The 18,094-nt window shown below is 41.0% G+C and overlaps 3 protein-coding genes across 26 annotated transcripts in view; all 3 read left to right on the top strand.

The window, feature by feature from the left end:
• The first annotated feature begins 128 nt into the window (after nucleotides 1-128).
• Nucleotides 129-9,671, top strand: LOC100121084 (histone-lysine N-methyltransferase EHMT2). Of its 8 annotated transcripts, none has more exons than XM_032597617.1 (14): nucleotides 129-190; nucleotides 282-366; nucleotides 3,336-4,196; nucleotides 4,271-5,175; nucleotides 5,253-5,309; nucleotides 5,390-5,517; nucleotides 5,600-6,257; nucleotides 6,329-6,661; nucleotides 6,745-6,973; nucleotides 7,053-7,259; nucleotides 7,339-7,595; nucleotides 7,680-7,930; nucleotides 8,012-8,187; nucleotides 8,332-9,671. In XM_032597617.1, the coding sequence occupies exons 3-14, from the start codon at nucleotides 3,385-3,387 to the stop codon at nucleotides 8,504-8,506; spliced, it is 4,188 nt and encodes a 1,395-aa protein (XP_032453508.1). In that variant the 5' UTR covers nucleotides 129-190; nucleotides 282-366; nucleotides 3,336-3,384; the 3' UTR covers nucleotides 8,507-9,671. The 8 variants fall into 8 exon arrangements, with proteins under 8 accessions (XP_032453508.1, XP_008212424.1, XP_008212426.1 ...); XM_008214202.4 differs by adding an exon at nucleotides 436-571 and having other exon boundaries at nucleotides 161-366; XM_008214204.4 differs by lacking the exons at nucleotides 129-190; nucleotides 282-366 and adding an exon at nucleotides 2,075-2,376.
• A 1-nt stretch (nucleotide 9,672) lies between these two features.
• APOOL (apolipoprotein O-like) lies at nucleotides 9,673-12,696 on the top strand. 14 transcript variants are annotated; one of them, XM_031922479.2, is made up of 7 exons: nucleotides 9,673-9,982; nucleotides 10,758-10,921; nucleotides 11,112-11,251; nucleotides 11,314-11,547; nucleotides 11,783-11,905; nucleotides 12,089-12,277; nucleotides 12,360-12,696. In XM_031922479.2, exons 1-6 carry the CDS (start codon nucleotides 9,842-9,844, stop codon nucleotides 12,244-12,246), a joined length of 960 nt encoding a protein of 319 aa, XP_031778339.1. In that variant the 5' UTR covers nucleotides 9,673-9,841; the 3' UTR covers nucleotides 12,247-12,277; nucleotides 12,360-12,696.
• Nucleotides 12,697-13,488: 792 nt separating this feature from the next.
• Nucleotides 13,489-18,094, top strand: part of LOC100121136 (TLD domain-containing protein 2) — a 110,944-nt gene continuing 106,338 nt past the window's right edge. For all 4 annotated transcript variants that reach the window (XM_032597622.1, XM_016982496.3, XM_032597620.1 and 1 more), the window contains exon 1: nucleotides 13,489-14,180. In XM_032597622.1, the coding sequence (XP_032453513.1) occupies nucleotides 14,161-14,180 (20 nt within the window). In that variant the 5' untranslated portion in view covers nucleotides 13,489-14,160. The remainder of the gene's footprint in view (nucleotides 14,181-18,094) is intronic.

The following is an 18,094-nucleotide window of genomic DNA, read 5'->3' as shown; positions in this document are numbered from 1 at the left end:
TTCTGCCCCGCGTGATATAAAGAGCGACGAATTTTGACGTGATACGAAAATCCAAATATAAGAGCGCATTCCTTCTGCGACCTCGTGACTCGCAAGGCCTCCCGAGAAACCATGAGCGTATCTATATATGTATATTGAAAACCGCAATTAGGGCCGAGCTTCTTCTATTTTGTAAAAGCGTGGGGCGCGTGTAAGTATACATACACTCGCGAACCTGTACCGATACCTATTGTTTTTCTCGTGATGGAATAATTATTTTTTCTCGTGCATTCATTGAGAAGGCGTTGCAAACATAGTTGTTAAATGCGTCACGATCGGCTTCACTTCATTCATCGTCGACTCCGGATAGCCGCGAGTGATAGCGAGGTAAGAGCGCATTGCAATAATTAAGGAAAAATCTAATGAAACCAGCTGATGCGCATTGAATTTACGCAGGTTTATCGAAGTTAACGTCAAATGCGGCAGATCCGCGATTGGCCGTGTAGCGCATTATAGTTCCGTTTTCAGAGGAAGACTTAACCTTACTCTCGCGTCTATACGTTGTACCCTAGCTTTCTCCGAAATAAGACTAGTAAGTATGCTCCGTTGATTATTGTAATTCTAGCCGAGTGCATGATAAATATTTATATTTAAGCTCGTTGGACTGTAACTTGGCGAATTAACGATTTGCGACTGGGATTCGTGTTATTGTGAAATGTAAACTCGTGCCAGGGATGAGAAAAAATCAATAAATCATAGACGAGAGAGAGAGAGAGGTCTCGCAGTAGCACACGATTGGATCCTATATACACGCGAAAAGTACCAGCTGAGGAGAAGTAACAAAAGCTAGATTGCAAAGATGATTATTTATCGTTAACAGCACTACGTGTCTATAATAGCTACACACTGAGATACACGTATATACGTATTGGCAATCGCGCACACGCGTATGCGTATCTCTCGGTGCCTGTAATAGTCAAAGTTGTGGTAGCGCTATCTCAATAATACTTAATAATAGGAGCAAAACAAAGTAAGAAAACAATGGCGATCTCGCGTGACAGTATAACCGCACAAGTATATGCCAAAGATTATGAATTTTCTTCGTTATAACTGTCCGAAGTCTCTATAGAGAACGAAAGAAGTGCCATTTTTCGAAAACAAAAAAAGGACGGTAATTGCACGTTCAAAGTTCAAAGCCTATGGCCGATGCGAATTGCGCGAAAATCATCAATTATATCAAAAGACTTCACTTCTCATGCTGTTACATAATGTCACATACGCATCAGAGCACGGACTTGACATTTACGGCTCCCGCTTTGCATTGTGTGTACACCTGTATAAAACCGTCTGCCTCCGATGGCCGCCTCGATATGCCTCTATTATAATAAAAGAAATCATCAAGTTATAGCTCGCATCACCGATCACGAGTCCGATGTACTTCTCGTCCAAAATGAGTTTAGCATATAGGATTATAGATGTATATCATAGACCGTCAGGAACATCCTGAGGTGTCCTATTTTTATCTTCGTTTTATGATTTATACGAGTTCGCGCCAGACTCTAATGCAAGATTCACGTCGGATAACAACAAACTCATGTACGTGTTAATCCTCTCGTAAACTATGAGCGCAATGACCTTCAGATCAGCCGTTCACACCGCGTGTTATTTTTATGTGAGAGAGAGAGTGTGTGTGTGTGTGAGAGAGAGAGAGAGAGCGAATGCAGCGTGCAGCACATATCGCCGATAACAATAATATAAATTACGCTCGCGAAGATAAACCAAACGCGTAGGATGTAAGTACACAAGGCCCCGCAAACGACGAGTACAAAATAGTGGCGGAATCGACTCGTAGAGACCGGAGCATCGAGTCCTGGCTGTAATCTGCAGTATACTTCCTAGCTCGTGCTTATAAACTTCAAAGATATTGTCAATAGAAAAAAATGTAGGTTCTTCTAATCAGCCAGATAAGCGTACTCTCGTGTGAACAAGCTACACGCACTACTGGCCAAAAACTCCGCGTGGTGCAGGCCCGCGTTTCTACACACTTTATCGTGTGCGCAACCTAGTAGCTACTCGGTAGCTCGTGAATTAGTAGCCTCTATTTCCACGCCACGCGCGGATCGCAGCCAGCGCTTTTATGCTCGCGCGTCCCTATAGTGCGAACGACGACGAGCATCGAAACGGGGGGTAGCCGTCACCCGCAATCCTGGGGACCCACCGCTCAAAATTCTCCGAAGCAGGACAGCTAGCACAAACTGCGCGAGAAATCGCGTGCGTCGCAGTGCTGGTGCGAGGACCGGGCAGAGCCGCAATAATATAAGCTGTAGTCGGGGGTGTGGGCATCAGCTTCGCGCGGCGAAGGATCATGTGCAGTTTCGTGCAGATCGCGACGAGGAGGTAAGAGCTACACCGCGCTTACATAGCATAATAACGGGAATTGAAGATCGTGGCTTCGCGAGACTACTCGGGGGAGGGACTGTGCAGGGAGAGCGAACGGATCGGCCCGGCCCAACGCGCGCCGACGAGAGAGCAATCAATATGGCCTCCAGCCGGAGCACAGAGACTAGGCGCGCGGCCGAGCAGCACGCGACAGACGCAACGTAGGTTGCGAGAGGAGCTGCATCGTCGTCCCGTCTTTGAGCCGAGGTGTACTTATATATACATGTAGGTACAGTCGCGAGTGCATGCAGATACCTGAAGCCGGAGCGAGGTCGACCTGGCGAGCGTCGCCGTCCAGCCGGCGCGATCAGGCTTAACCTCGATTTTTTTTTATCTACTCGAAATATTGTAAGGACTGAATCGGAGCGGAAGACGTCGCTGTGTTTGTTTTATACATCTACGTAGGTGTATAAGGAGATCGGGAGACGATGCGATAGGTGCGCAGGCTGGCTGGGTGATCCTCGAAGGATGCTGGTCGTTTTTCATTCTGATTTGGATATTTTTTATTTCGTTATTAAGTACTTATCGGGAGGTCGAGAGCTTTGTCTGCTAGCTGTAGATGGGAAGCTAATTTTGGAGCTATACTGGCTTTTGGTTCTGTACTGCTCTGATGGGTATTTTCGATGCGCGACGCGATTCTTGTTATGCTGTTAATTTCGCGGTTTTGCCTGGCATTTTGAAAACATCATAGCTCTTTTCTTTGCAACTGGAATGTGCAATGATGGGTCTGTTGCCCTTAGAATAGCATCAAGGTGGAATATGATTGTTTAGTAAATAATGTCTCAAAATATCTAGGGAGGCTGCATTCTTTATCAGTTTTCACTATCCATAGAACTCAATGCAGAGAATACTCGTATATGTATTACAGAATGTTTTGAAAATTAGTTTTCAGCAAATAATGACAAATTTGTTTTCAGATTTTTCAAACTAGTTGACTGACTGGAAATATAGAAGAATTTTTGCGTCATGTCTGAATCTGACTGCATGGATACCAGCTCAGCTGTGGGATCTCAAAAAGAAGATACTGAAGATGAAGACATGTCCAGCAAAAGCAAGCTGAGCATTCAGCAGATCCTTGAAGGCATGACAAATGAATTCAACAACACTCCAAGGAAAATTCAGAGGTCTGTAGTACAAGTGCGCAAGCCAGAAAAGCCCCAACCCAAAGTTGTTGAGGACAGTGCAAAGGTCATAAAAGTGAATAAAAGTTTAAACAACGTTCAAGAGGAGGTAAAAATTGTCAAAGAAAATGTACCGCAGAAGAAGGTTGAGAAGTCACCTGCTAAAAGTGAAGAACCGCAAAAACAAGAAGCTACCAATAAATCAAGAATTGTTTTGACATTCAGGACTATCGATGAAAATACTGGTCAGGGCAAAAAAACTAAGATCTCAAGCTGCCCATCCAATTTGTCCTTGGTACCAGATGAACTGATTAATTGTAATCAAATTGGTGGAGTGTCTGTCAAAATAGAAAATTTTGACGAAATTTGTGATAGTGTAAATAAATCAGATAAAGAAGACAGCCAGAAGCAGAGTCCTGGGAAAAATGTCAAATCTCCAACCGCAAGTAAAGAAAAGAAGAACGAGCAAAATAATTTGGAGAAGAACGTTTTAGAGAAGGAAAAGCCATCGCCAGAAACTGAGAAATCGAATTCTGAAACAGTTGTTGAAAACCGAAAAAATGGAGGGGATTCAGTCGCTGATAAACCTCCAATGGAATCGGAAACAATCACACCCGTTACCAGGAAAGCCAGACAAAAGCGACTGAGAGAATTAAGGTTTTTACTAATTAACTAACTTTACATCTTTTAATTTTTAGAGAAATATTAACTTTAACATAATTTAATTTTAGTGTTGAACCAGAGTTAAAACGTTCTGCTAGACGTTTATCGAAAGAATCATCAAAAACTACAGTACTAGAAAGTGCAATGGCAAGGAAAGAAAAATTCAATTACACAGAAGAAAGCACCAAGAGAAAATACAGTAAGCCTGGAAGGCCCAGAAAAGTTCTTCCTGAAAAGAAGGATACTATACCTTTACTTAATCCCATAGAGCCACAAAAGGTAGTTGCAGAAAAAGATAGCATACCTAAAAAAGATACTGCATTAAAAAAAGATACTTTATCCAAAAAAGAGAGTGTGGCTCAGAAAAATAATTTATCCAAAAAGGATAACGTACCAAAAAAAGTTGAAGTCTCCGAAGTAGATGTTCCACCAGAAAAAGATATAGCTTCCAAAGTAGATACTTCCTCTCCAATGAAAGATGACGTTTCCAAATCAGATATTTCTCCAAGAAAAGATAACCTTCCAAAGAAAAACCATATACCTAAATTGACTCCTTTGGATTCTATCAAACCAATTTCAGAGAAGAAAGCTCCCATACCTAAGCTAAATCCCTTAGTTCCTCAAAAATTGATTTCAGACAAACACTTACCAAAATTACCGAAATTAAGCCCTTTGAATTCTCCGAGGTTTATGATTGGAAAAAATAAAAATAATCCCAAGCTAGATTCTTCACAAAAATCGAATAAGTACGAGGGTATGCCAAAATTGACGCCTATCATAAAAAACCCCGAAATTGTTCAACAAACGTTTAGTCAACCATCAGCCAGAACAATTAAAATTGTGCAGGATGAAACGCTTTTAGAAAACGAAAACGAAGCATTTCGAAAACCAGTCTCAATGAAGCTTAAACGCATTAAAAATAGAATTCAAGCAATCAGTAATGCTAGAAAACTAGCCAAAGGTATTACTGGAGGTATGTGCACTTCATTTACTATAGCTTCACATAACAGTAAACATTATATGTATAATTCTATATAATTCTCTTTCCAGAGAGTTTGCCTTCCACTGAAGAAGATATGGGCTCTTCCGATGACGCGATGCTTGAAGGTTGGTTGAAATTTACTAGCTTTTAATTACTTATGTACCAATCATAAGTAATCCGAAATAAACGGTTTTGTGTATTGCAGAAAATTCAACGTCAACAAAGCGTATGCGCCGACATTTGATTCCCAGTCCTAGCACGGCTGAGGGACAGGCATCCACGCCTGAATCTACAGCCATTCTAAGCAAGATTCGCACTGGAAAACCAACTAAGGTAAATTTCAACCAATTACAATTCACTTCGACATACCAATGATTGCGACTATATGATGATAAAATGTGATTTGACTAAGCAGCATGAGATGCAGTGCTTATGCGAGATGCGGTCGCAGTTATTCGTGACAATCACAAGCACCGAATCGCCGTTGTACTGTACAGCCATGGACTCCATCGATAATCAAATCGTAGGCTGCTGTAACGAAGTCGATCACGACGATGTGGCCATGCGTAGGCCCAGCGCCCGGATACCCTACATCATTCTCTGTCGCAAGCACAAGGAGAGATTGATAAGACACAACTGTTGCCCGACATGTGGACTGTTTTGCTCCCAGGGCAAATTCGTGCACTGTTCGAACGGACATCAGTATCACCGCGACTGCGAGATGTATTACGAAAAGAAACCCCTGTGTCCGCACTGCGGTAGTTATGGTCTATCTTTCGACGTTATCATTACCATGGCGGGAAAACGCAAACCCGTTCAGCCTCCACTGCGTAAAGAGTTTCCAAAGGAACCTTCTGCTAAAATAAGTTTGCCCGGATCAGGCGATAATACGAAGCTTGCCGAGCAGCAACCTGTACAGAAGAAATCGGATGAACCTCTTATCAACCCTGAACTCGTTCACATTCCCGAACCGACTAATAATGCGAACGTTGAGAAACCCGAGCGGTATACATTCATAAGTTTATACAATGCTGCTAAAAACGGAGAATTGCAGAAATTAGTTAATGTTTTAGGTAAGTTTATTTTCCTGTACAATTAAATTAATCGATTAACTCCATGTACTCACACGTATTTTAAATTGCAGCAAATGGTTTCAATGCCAATCACACGTTTAAGGAGCAGGGCCATCGGACCGGCCTCCACGTAGCCGCCGATAAAGGCTTCTTAGCTTGCGTACACGTTCTGGTTCAAGCCGGTGCCCAAGTAGATGTTTTAGATAGAAATCAATTGTCTCCCTTGATGTTGGCTGCCGCTAACGGCAAAGCTGACGTTGTTCGGTATTTGATGAAAGTAGGCGCTGACGTAACGTTGAAGGGTGAAGATGGTATGACTGCACTGCACATGGCTGCAAAGTCTGGCCACCTGGACGTATGTCAAGTTATCTTAAGCGAGTGTAAAGTACCTAGGACTTTAGTAGGTAATTATCAGCTTTTTATTGTATTTAACGTGTACGCGTATTAAAGATGAATTATAGACTAAATATTTGATTTACTTTAATAGATTCAGTAGATGACGGTGGTTGGACCAGTTTAATTTGGGCTTGCGAATTCCGTCACGCGGACGTGGCACGATATTTATTGAATAATAAGTGTGATCCATTGATTAGAGATTCAGAACAAAATATTGCGCTTCATTGGAGCGCCTTCAGCGGTAGTTCTGATATAACGGAGCTACTTCTTAACTTAGGCTGTGATGTGAATGCGGTTAATGTTCATGGCGACACTCCACTGTAATACTTCTTTTGCATGAAAAGAAAATTATAAATTCGTTCTTCTATGGGGTATAACAATTTTTTTATAATATTGCAGACACATAGCATCACGACAAGATCAATATGCCGTGAGCGTTTTACTGCTGTCAAGAGGTGCCAAAGTCGGAGAAGTGAACGCTATGGGTGAAACAGCCATAGATTGTTGCGGTGGGACTGGAGATACTTTGAATGCACTCCAGTTGAATTTCAAAGTTAATCAGCGAGCCGAACATATGTTGGAAAAGACCATCAAAATATTAACAAAGTAAATTTTACTCTTTTTTACTTATCAAATTACATTAAATTGAAAAAAATGCGTAAAATAAAATTAAATCTTTTTCTAGCGATATTTCTCGAGGAAAAGAGTCAAATCCTGTCCAATGTGTGAATGGCTTCGACTCAGAAGATAAGCCCACCGATTTTGTTTATGTAACGGAAAGCTGTTTTACAAGTAAAGTAAATGTTGATCGTACCATCACGTCTTTGCAATCCTGTCGTTGCGAAGACAATTGTAGCTCCGACAAATGTCTATGCGGTAATATTAGTTTACGCTGCTGGTATGATGATGAAGGAAAACTTGTACCTGAATTTAATTATGCTGGTATGCATGAGAAGACATTTTTAACGAACATAATTGTGAATATAAATGATTAAATTTATTCAATAAAATCTTGTAAAATTGCAGATCCACCCATGCTGTTCGAGTGTAATCCAGCTTGTGATTGTAACAAGATAACGTGTAATAATCGTGTTGTACAGCATGGTTTGACTCAACGATTTCAGTTGTTTAGAACAGAAGGAAAAGGTTGGGGCATAAGAACCCTTCGTCACATCTCGAAAGGAAGTTACGTTTGCGAATATGTAGGTGAAATAATTTCTGATTCTGAAGCAGACCAACGAGAAGACGACTCATATCTATTTGATTTAGATAATAGGGTGAGTGTAGAAAGACATTTGTATACAACTTTAAATGCATAAAAACAGACAACGAATTTTGACAATTTTTCAATTACTCAGGATGGAGAAACGTATTGCATCGATGCAAGACGCTATGGAAATTTAGCCCGCTTTATCAATCATTCTTGCGCTCCAAATTTGTTACCAGTGCGAGTTTTCATTGAACACCAGGATCTACACTTTCCACGAATAGCGTTTTTTGCTAATAGAGATATAGATGCAGATGAAGAGTTAGGGTATGTGGTAAAGATATATACGTTTTGGTTTTGTTTTGTTCGGTTTAGTTTGATTGAAGTTACAATTTTAAATTATTATTATTGCATTATTATATTTTTATTTTTATGCATTATTATTTTTTAATTGAAAAAAACTTTTTTCAGCTTTGACTATGGCGAGAAATTTTGGATAATAAAGTGCAAATCTTTTACGTGCACCTGTGGTGCAGAAATCTGCAAATATTCTGATAAAACAATACAGACGACACTCGATAATTATCGCAAAAAAGTGCAAGCAGAAGAAATTCGAGTTGCACAACAGGCAGCCGCGAAGGTGTAAAGAACTCAGACTTTTACATAATTGTGTTCGTCAATTCCAAAACAATAGACTGATATCACTTAGATTGTAAAGAATGAAGTAGTGTACAACAGACATTGTAAGCGAAATTTTACATTGTTAAAAAATGTCAGTACAGATAGCAGTGAAAGAAAACATTATTTGAATTGTGTGTTCATCAGATTTGCTACTTTTTGATGAATCATGGACATACTTGCTCCATTGTTCCAAGAATTCATGCACACTAAAACATACAGTGGCATTTGACAGGTGTATTTAAAAAACATGAAAAAATGTTTTTTTTATATACAATAATACATTTTATTTAGTTGGCATACCTAAATTGAAAGATTTAAAAAACTGTAAAAACTATTTCTTCAAAGTAATCCTGCCCATTGCTTTGATAATTAAATTCCTTCAATGATAAAATGTTTTACTATAAGGAATACTTCGCAATGTGCCACTTGAAGCGTGTATTATGTAATGAAATCGTGAATAGTATTGTAATTAATATAGAAGATACTTTTAATTTGTGTTCATATGATATTTGTATTTAAATTGTTATATACAAAAATGAAATATTTTATATGAATTAAAAATTAGGCAATTTTAAACTGTTGAATTTATTTTTATTTGATGAATTTGACAACATCGTCGTAAAAAATGTCGATGCATTGCTAATTTTTAGTTCATATGCATACAATTATATAGATATTGCAACTTAATCGTTCGCATTGATTGTGTGCTTTTATGCAACACAATAATCAACAAAGGTACATATTGCATCAAATGAAATTCGGTTTGCGGTGCTAATTTCTCAACATGTCTGAATGTAAAATGATTCATGTAAGGTCATTGCAATCATGTCTCATATTGCATTATTATTACGAAGATAAAATATTAAATCGTGTATTACATATAGGTGTACAGTGTCCTCAACAACGATTTAATCATAACAAAAGTTAAAAAATGTCAAAGGCATTTGACAACAATTTTTTTAATATCTACAGAAGATAAGGTCATACCTTTTGTACAAATAACAGACTTTGTAAAATAAAAATTAGAGATCTTTTTCAAATTTAAAAGCTAGGTTTCTATTGCTTGAGTAAGTAGTTACTACGTTTGTTAATTTTGTTGTATATAAAAAATAAATGCATATTTAATGAAATAGCACTGATTGGATTCAACTTCAAGCAATACATCTTTGGTACTCTTACTTATTCATCATCAAAATTTCAGTAATATATTAACCCAAAATGTTAAATTTAAGTTTTTAAATAAATTTTAAACCTATCAAAATTATTTTTAAAAAAGCAAAAAAAAACTTATATTATTGAAATGAGAGATTTGGTCCACAAATTTTTAGATTTGACTATAGGAAATTTATTTGGCAAAGACATTACATGCAGAGAACCCATTCATCGTTGTGATGCCTATCAACCTGGTGTTTTGGTTGAATTTGGCAGAACTGGGATCAAGGTAGATTTTAAAATGGATTTTAAAATTTTATATATTATTATATCTCATATATTCTTGTTGTTATAAATAATTTGCAGTTTAAACGTGCTTGTATTGCTAAGCTGCTGAAGTTTTTTCTTCTGTTATATATGAATCAATGTTTTTTTGTTTTAAAATTATTAGACGAATTTGTTTCTTTTTTTGTATAAAATATTTTAACTCCTTTATAGATTCTTAATAATTTTATATTGTGTCGTGTTTAACAATTGTTATCAATGGGCCGTGTGCGTGTAAGTATTATTTACGGTATTATTATGCAATTATCATTAAATACATGTTCGAATATATAAATTGACGAAATTTTATTTTATATTTATATTTTATAAAACCGCGTGTAGATGTCACTGCCTTTGTAAATCTCGCAGTTCTTCTGAATTTTCGGAAAGGGTCTGCTGCTAATAATCTTACATTTCCTAAATGAATTTCTCTTAATTTCACTTTTAAAAAAACTTAAAAAGTTGACATGTTTTAAGTATACATTGGATTAACGGTAACAGCAAAAATTTTGCAACAATGAACGGAGTAAAGGTAACTTTAACCTTGAATAGAACTTGCAAAATATATACCTAACCTCTAATCTTGTCTGGATTTGTCAAAAATTTGAAAATTTTGAGCTGTGCTTCATAATAAATGTGCTATAACAATCATTTTCAATCACATTTTAATAATGATAATTATTATTAGTTATATCAATTATGTTCCGCAATTAATACTCATTTTCCTTTAATTTTTTAAGCTGTTCAAAAAATTCTTGATGCCCTGCGGTATCTGCGCAGCAGTGCCTGTAATCAAGTCTAAGGATGAACCAACATCGGTCAATAATGAACAAAAAAAACTTGTTCGACCATCTGAACTACCAATTTACACATTCGAAAAAGCTGAAACTAGGGAACCTCCATGGTAAAGAGCAAGTAATTTTCACAACCACAGTACGAGAAATACGAATAGACTACTACTAAATGAGACTTCTATTTATGAAAAATCAATTAATTTCTTGAAACTAATTTAGTAATAGTCATCAATTATTGTCTAGTGCTTTCAAAAAATACTTCAGAAGTTTATCTAATGCAATTATATCATGTTTTTATAGCAAAGAAAATACAGAACAAGGTATTTTGGAGCAAGGATTTGGAACTGTAAGAAAATCAGTACAAGATGTCCTCAAGCAATTCACTGGATACACAGATGTTGTTACAAATACAATTGATACTGGTGTAGCCCATAGTCAAGGTAATAATTGATTATTAAAAAAATAATTTCTCGATGTTCTTCATAAGAATAATACATTGCAGTGACACTGGATTACTTGAGAGAAGAAACAAATGTGCTACCTCGTATTGGTGCAGTAGGTGTAGGTGGCTTATCTGGGTTGATCCTAGGTTTGAGGGGTGGAAAACTCAAAAAGTTAGTTTACTCCAGCACAGGTGCTCTTGTTGTTGCATCGATATGCTATCCAAAGCAAGCTCAAGAAGGAATGACACTAGCAAAGCATTACATCAATATTGGATACAATTTTGTGTATGGTGGTAAGATAAATTTTTCTCATGATTTTAAAGAATAATTCTGTAGTTGTAAATTTTGTAATAACTGTACATATTATATCATTTATCAAAATCATCTAAATTTATAGTTGATATTACATGTAGTTTAATAAACAAAAAAGTAATATAGAATTAGCTACATTTTTTTACTGTTCCTGCATCAAATCATTCAAAGTTTCACTGTAACAAACTAATAAAAACGAATGTATTCTTTTTTTAGTTAAACCCGGAGATGCAAATCAATTGGAAATATCTTGGCCAGAATTGCCAAAAGTACCAAGCACTTTGTCTGAAGTTGCAGACTTAGCTGGCAGTGCTGCTGGTTCAGCTTTTTCAGCTGTTGGTACGCTAGTTGGTAAAGCTTCTGAAGCATTTCATGAATTTTCGGAGGTAGGAGGATATCAATTTTCGCTGCAACTTCATCCCTCTATCACCCTGAATTCCTCGATCCTTCTAAAATTTATGACTCTACAGTAGTTTATACTGTATGCAATGGCTCAATTTTCTAAAAATCATTACATTCTAGAATCAGAGACAGATACTAAAAATGATACAGTAGCTCACGAAATAACGTTTGTACGAGACGATCTGGATGATACGAAAGCTGTGGAAATCGTAGACTCGACAGCTTTCGAAGAAAAATTCAAAAATAATACAAAAAGAAAGTTTTTCATTTGGAAATAAGTAACAGATGTTGAAACTTCCTTTCCTACCAGTAATCCTGATGTTCCTTTAATATCGCAAATCTTTGTAAATCACAAATTAATCGCGTGTTATACATTTTCTTTTTATTTCAGCCTAAGTCTCCATTTCAAAACGACAAGCCTAAGAAGAGCTAAAAAATTGACTGTTATCGAAGAACCGTCACCTAGTAGAAGCAACAATCCAGTCCAGCTGTATTAAATCATTGTACAAAAATATCAGCGTAGTACGCGCCATCGTGAATCAGGCGAATCAGGATCATGTGTAAGCGAGATTATGACCAGCTTGCGAATAAAAAAAATTGAGCAGCTAAACACCGACATTTGTTTCCCGATTAGCTCGAACGTTTGCATGAGCAGGCACTCGTTTGTTTTTACCTTTTCAAAAGTACTCTCATTTCAAAATTTTAACAATAAAGAAAATTTAACTTAACAGTTGTCTTCCATTATCATTGTTGTATAGATCTCGTCTCTAAAACTAAAGCTTTGTTCAAATTGCAGAGCGTCAGACCAAGTTGTGTTTTTCGCTTTTCAAAACCGCGAGAAAGCTACCAAGTACCGGAAGCAGCATTTACATTGGTCAAGCTGAAAAAGCTCGTCCAATGCAAAAGCTCTCGGTTTGCGCAAGCTCAAGCTCCGCCAGCAAGTAGAAACGGGGCTTAACGGAGCTTCCGCAACCGGCTACCGTCAGATGTCGCCGAACTCCCGAGCGAGCTTGCGATTCAACAACACATGGGGAGCCCAACCTGCGAATCTCATCAAAGTCCACTTTCCCGCCATTAAAACCGAAATCCAGTACCGCCATGTTGTTGTGAACGCAGCGGGGGCCAATGAAAGGCCTTCCACCATCCGGTCGCTAATCCTTCCCTGCAGAACCTCTACAGTCATCAGTGTGCAAAACCAAGGCGCCTCGTTGCATGCACCGAAGCATATATATATATATTTGTCCCGCTGCCCCGTGTGCGCGAACGTCAACAATCGATGACAGTATAGTCACTGGAGCATCTCACGTCTCGCAGAGGCCAGTGCGCGCGTCCACGGTCTATAGCAGGCAGCGCGTGCATGTAGTTGAGTACCTACCTACAGTAGAGGCGGCCGACATAAACAGCCGATCGATCGCGCGCGCCTCTCGTGCTCTATATACCCACACACATATATATATATATATATATATATATATATATATATATATATATATATATATATCTCGGCTCTATCTGTTCTTCGCGAAATTTCATCCGCACAAAGTTCGTACTCGCATATATACGCACGCGGACTTGTACACGTACGTATACAGGCGAAGAGTCGCGTCGTGTGCGGGTTATAACGGCGCGCGCGTCGTCGTGAGTCGCAGCACGGAATAAAGTCGCATCGCATCTCTGGCGCGCGCAATCGACGAAGTAGCAGAGAAGAAACGCCAGTCGGGAATCCATCCGCGCTCGCAAGATCGCAACGTATATATAAAGGAATAGAAGAGAGCAAGAGAGAGAGAGAGAGAGAGAGAGAGAGAGAGAGAGAGAGAACGGGGGGCGCGTCGAACGAATGTGCGCTACGGGTTCGGGCGGCCAGGAGCCGTTGTTGCAAGAACGATGCTTCGCAGTCGCGGCGAGGAGAATCGCGCCTACTCGTAAAAGCGGCAGCTACCAGCAGCAGCACGGCGGTTATTACTGAAGAGCCAGACGGACCGAGAGAAGAGGAGAGGGAGAGTATAGAAAGAGAGGAAAGCAGTACAGCAGCGATTCAGCGGTAGGATACAACAGCGCAGAGCAGCAGCAGCAGCAGTTTTCCGCGAGTGCCGCAGTGTCACACCGTCGCCGCATCGCGAATTTTCTCTCGCTTACTACTTATTGGAACAACGCACAACCAGCCTTAGCCCAGCAGTCGTCTACCTGGAAGCATGAACGACAACACCAAAATGTGAGTAGATATTCTTTGCAAATAAGACGTTTTAATCGCGCGAGAAATTGCAGCTCGACGGCCATGTACGGCGCAGAGCATCGTTCCTCTTTTTGCGTATATATTCGTAGAGTGTCTGTATGCTTATACGCGATGTATACAGAGAGCGAGAGGAGAGAGAGAGAGAGAGAGAGAAGTTGAGCGGGGAGTAGGCCGCCGCTGATCGATTTTTGGCCTTTCTCCCGCCGCGCGCGCGACACCGCACGCGGCTCTGCCTGTCTCCCTCTCGCGGGGCTGCTACGACGACACTTCTCTTTCTTCTCAGGGTCATCATCGCCGCCCCTTTCTTCCAATTGCAGACTCGTCGCGAGAGAGTCGAGCTTCGATGACATTATCGCTCTCTAACAAAACTCCGGGTCTAGACGTATGTACACACACACACACACAGAAACGCATGCGCTATCTGTCGCGCGTAGGTATAATAACGTGTTCAAGAGGGAGAGTTCAGCGCGGATGAAAACACCGGGGAACGCGGGGGCTGCATGTATTATAGATAAAAGTGTAGCACGCGCGCGAGGAATACAGGCACATTGCACCTCTGCGCCGATTGATTTTGCGTCGTCTCGAAGGGGCCTTCTTTTTCTCCGTCGCTCCTATATAAAAAGTACTCTGGACTATTAGCCAGAGGACGGCACGTAGACCTGCCCATCCTCTGCAGAGATTTTGAGGTTAGCTTTTCCGCACACGGCGACTCGCGAAGCCCGCGCTCGCTGCAGACGCCTGATGATCCAGTTGTTCAAATAACAAGCATTTTCCTCTCTCTCGCTCTCTCTATATATCTCTCTCTCTCGCGGTACTTCTGCAGGCGCAAGTACGTGCGCAATCTTTATTGGCGTCTATTTTTAAGTGCGCCGGATAAATTACTGCGCGCCGAGAGACGAAGTGAGATCTCTCCGCTCATTGTCTGCTATGTGCGCTCGTGAAAAACACTCGCTCAGCTGAGAGAGAGAGAGAGAGAGAGAGAGAGAGAGCGAAGGTGTAATAACAGCCGCTTTCCCCTTCTCTCGCTCGCGTGTTTTCGTTGGCTGCTGTTTAAGTACTCCTTTGTAGAGAGAAAGACGCGATAAGGGGGCTTCTATTCGGATTCGAAAAGTATCGCGTTACGCGAGCTCTGCGCATCAGGTTTTCTTATACCGGCGGCGGGAGTCGGATTCTGCTGCGAAAGTGGCTTTTTCATTGAGAGAATCGACAAGCCGCTCGAATTGTCTTAACTAATAGCTCTGTTACTACTGCGCCGCGGCGCTGCAGCGCCAACTTGTCCTAACTAATAGGCTCTCGCGCGCGCGCGCGCTGCTACTTGTACCAGCCAAATAGGCACTAATCCGCTGTGATAATACTCGCGCACGGCCGGGTATATATAAGTACGAGTGAAACTGTTATTCGCGCACGCGCCGGCGAAAATGATTTTGTCGCTCTGGCGCGGTTGTCTGTGCCTGGGGAACAATTTAATTGAGTCGTAGACGGTGCGATAAATGACGACGGAGCAATATCTATGCAAATCAGCGCGGCGATGATTATTTATTCAACTGGCTTTCTTTGCGCGGAATTATGCAAATACTCGCGTTTGCCTACCTTACGAAACTCAGCTTTCGCGGGAGGAAATCGTTGAAAGAGCCGAGTCTATTTTTACCCACGTACAATCAGACGCGCGGTTGTTCTATTATGTTAATTCGACACAGAGCGGCTCTCTTATCGAGAAACCTGTGTGGGTCGCGACACGTGAAAACAATCACCTCTGCGTCTCCCTCTCTGGCGCGGGAAATTAAGAAATTACGTATATCACACAAGCAGAGGACACTCGAAACCCGAGTACATACGAGCTATAAGGGGGACACACATCAAGCAGCGTTTGACCCGACGCGGAAAATCGCGTCCCGATGCATGAAAATCTATCTTCATTATAAAAAAAAAACGAGCCAAGCGAGGGGAAGAAGTTTGCCGGAGAGGAGGAAAGTTTTTTTTCGTTTGCGTCACGGCCTTCGAGCAACGGGACACCACTCCGAGGATTTTCTTTTTTTTTCTACTCTCGCGAGGCGAAAAATCAATCCCTCACTCTCTGATGGGTGGTGTCTCTCGGCTGAGAGGATGGCGCCGTGTATCTCTGGCACATCTACGCAAATATATATTTTTGGAACTGTGCGCTCGCGCGTCTTATCGAATCGCAAACACTGGCGAATTGACGGCTCAATTATAGCGGAAACTATCGCTCCTCTCGTTATCGAACTGTCTTTCATCTTAGCCGCGCGCTCGAAGTGAAGTTGAGAAAAAATCGGATAGCATATGTATATATACATATAGTATATACTGCGCAAGAGGAATAGAGATAGAGAAACGAGACGAATAATTGCGGGTTCGGCACGTTGTTATATATAGCGCGCGTTTTCGATTATGCGCGTCGAGCTAGCTGCAGACTCTCGAGGAGAGCATGATGACATGGCGGGACGACGACGAGAGATCTGATATTAATTCCTCCGCAACTTCCGTATATATATTCATGCAGCGCTCGACGCGCCGACGACGATGCCTCGGATGCCGCCGCGGTTGAGAAATTAAATATTTTTCCGGGGAATTCGATCTATTCTCCCGCATACACTTGTAGTTTTTTTTTTTATCAATTCCACGGATTAATCCGGTCTCTCTCCGTCTGTGTATACGCACGAGCTTATCGAAGGCCACCTGCGCGTTACGTAACACCGCTGAACGCATTTATCAGCGCTAATACTCGCACGATTCTCTCTCGCGCGACGCATAATTTATCCGTTTAATTATTTGGAAAATAATTCATCCCCCAGCAGCTGACGCTTATTTACGCGCCGGACACTCTGCGACGCGAGGAAATCTGGGTCGAGGGTTGAACAGCCGAATTTTCGCGCGTTGCCGCTCGTCGCTGCATTTTTCACGAGCTGTACACGCGTCTATCTCTCCCCCGCAAACGAAAAGCTCGGCGCTTTTCTCCCTCGGAAAAAAAAAGAATAAGCAACGACGGAGGGAGCTCATTGATTCGGCGCTGCTGAAAATTTCAAAAGCTCCCCTTCGCCCACGTGTCCGTGAATTTTTTAACCGGTGGAGCTTGCGCGAGCGCTTTCGAGAAAAAACTCGCGCGCGGGGGAAAGTTATCAAAAAAGTTCTTAATGGAGGGTGAGAGAGAGAGAGAGAAGCAACAAAAGTGTATACTTTCGCTTTCGCGCGCGCGCGCGAGCGGGTATCTAATCGATCTGGCGCGAATAACTGCACACATACACAGAGGGACGAGAACATGAAAATGTCGCAGGAAATCCAGGTCGGCGAGAGTATCGATCGCACGTGTATACCGTAACAGAGGCGGCAGTGGCAGGCATTTCTAAAATCGCTCTTGAAATCTCGCGACGACGACACGTGGATATCGGGACGAAAAGCTCTGCAGGGAGACAGCTGCCCTGAGTGTATCGGTATTCTGCTTTCGATAGCGCAGGATTTTACACGCGGAACTTTCTTGTACACACCGCTCCGCGCGGGGGAGAGACGCGAGTTTTTATTGCTTTTGTGTAAGCTGTATATAAGAGATGGGATGTATCGCGTTCGTGTGAAGGAACTTCCGTGTGAATAATTGAGCGCGCGAGGCTCTCTTCCTTAAAAAGTAATATCGCCTGGGACATGCAACGAGTAAATTATTGAGCTGTACAAATGTACCGCGTCCAATTAATATACATGAGTGGCGAGTTCTGATGTAGGCGGGGGAGGATTCGCGTAGAGGAGTGTATAAGACGTCCGAACAATAACAGCTGTATATATAGCTATACAGTATAGTTTGCATGACGTGTCTTTGTGTGCGAGAACGAAAGATGTAATATATAATCGCATCGGAGCTAATTTGTATACAGACGCGTAGATCGCTT

This window comes from Nasonia vitripennis, chromosome 2 (assembly GCF_009193385.2).
Source record: "Nasonia vitripennis strain AsymCx chromosome 2, Nvit_psr_1.1, whole genome shotgun sequence".
Lineage (NCBI taxonomy): Eukaryota > Metazoa > Arthropoda > Insecta > Hymenoptera > Pteromalidae > Nasonia > Nasonia vitripennis.
This window is presented reverse-complemented; position numbering and strand designations above follow the sequence as displayed.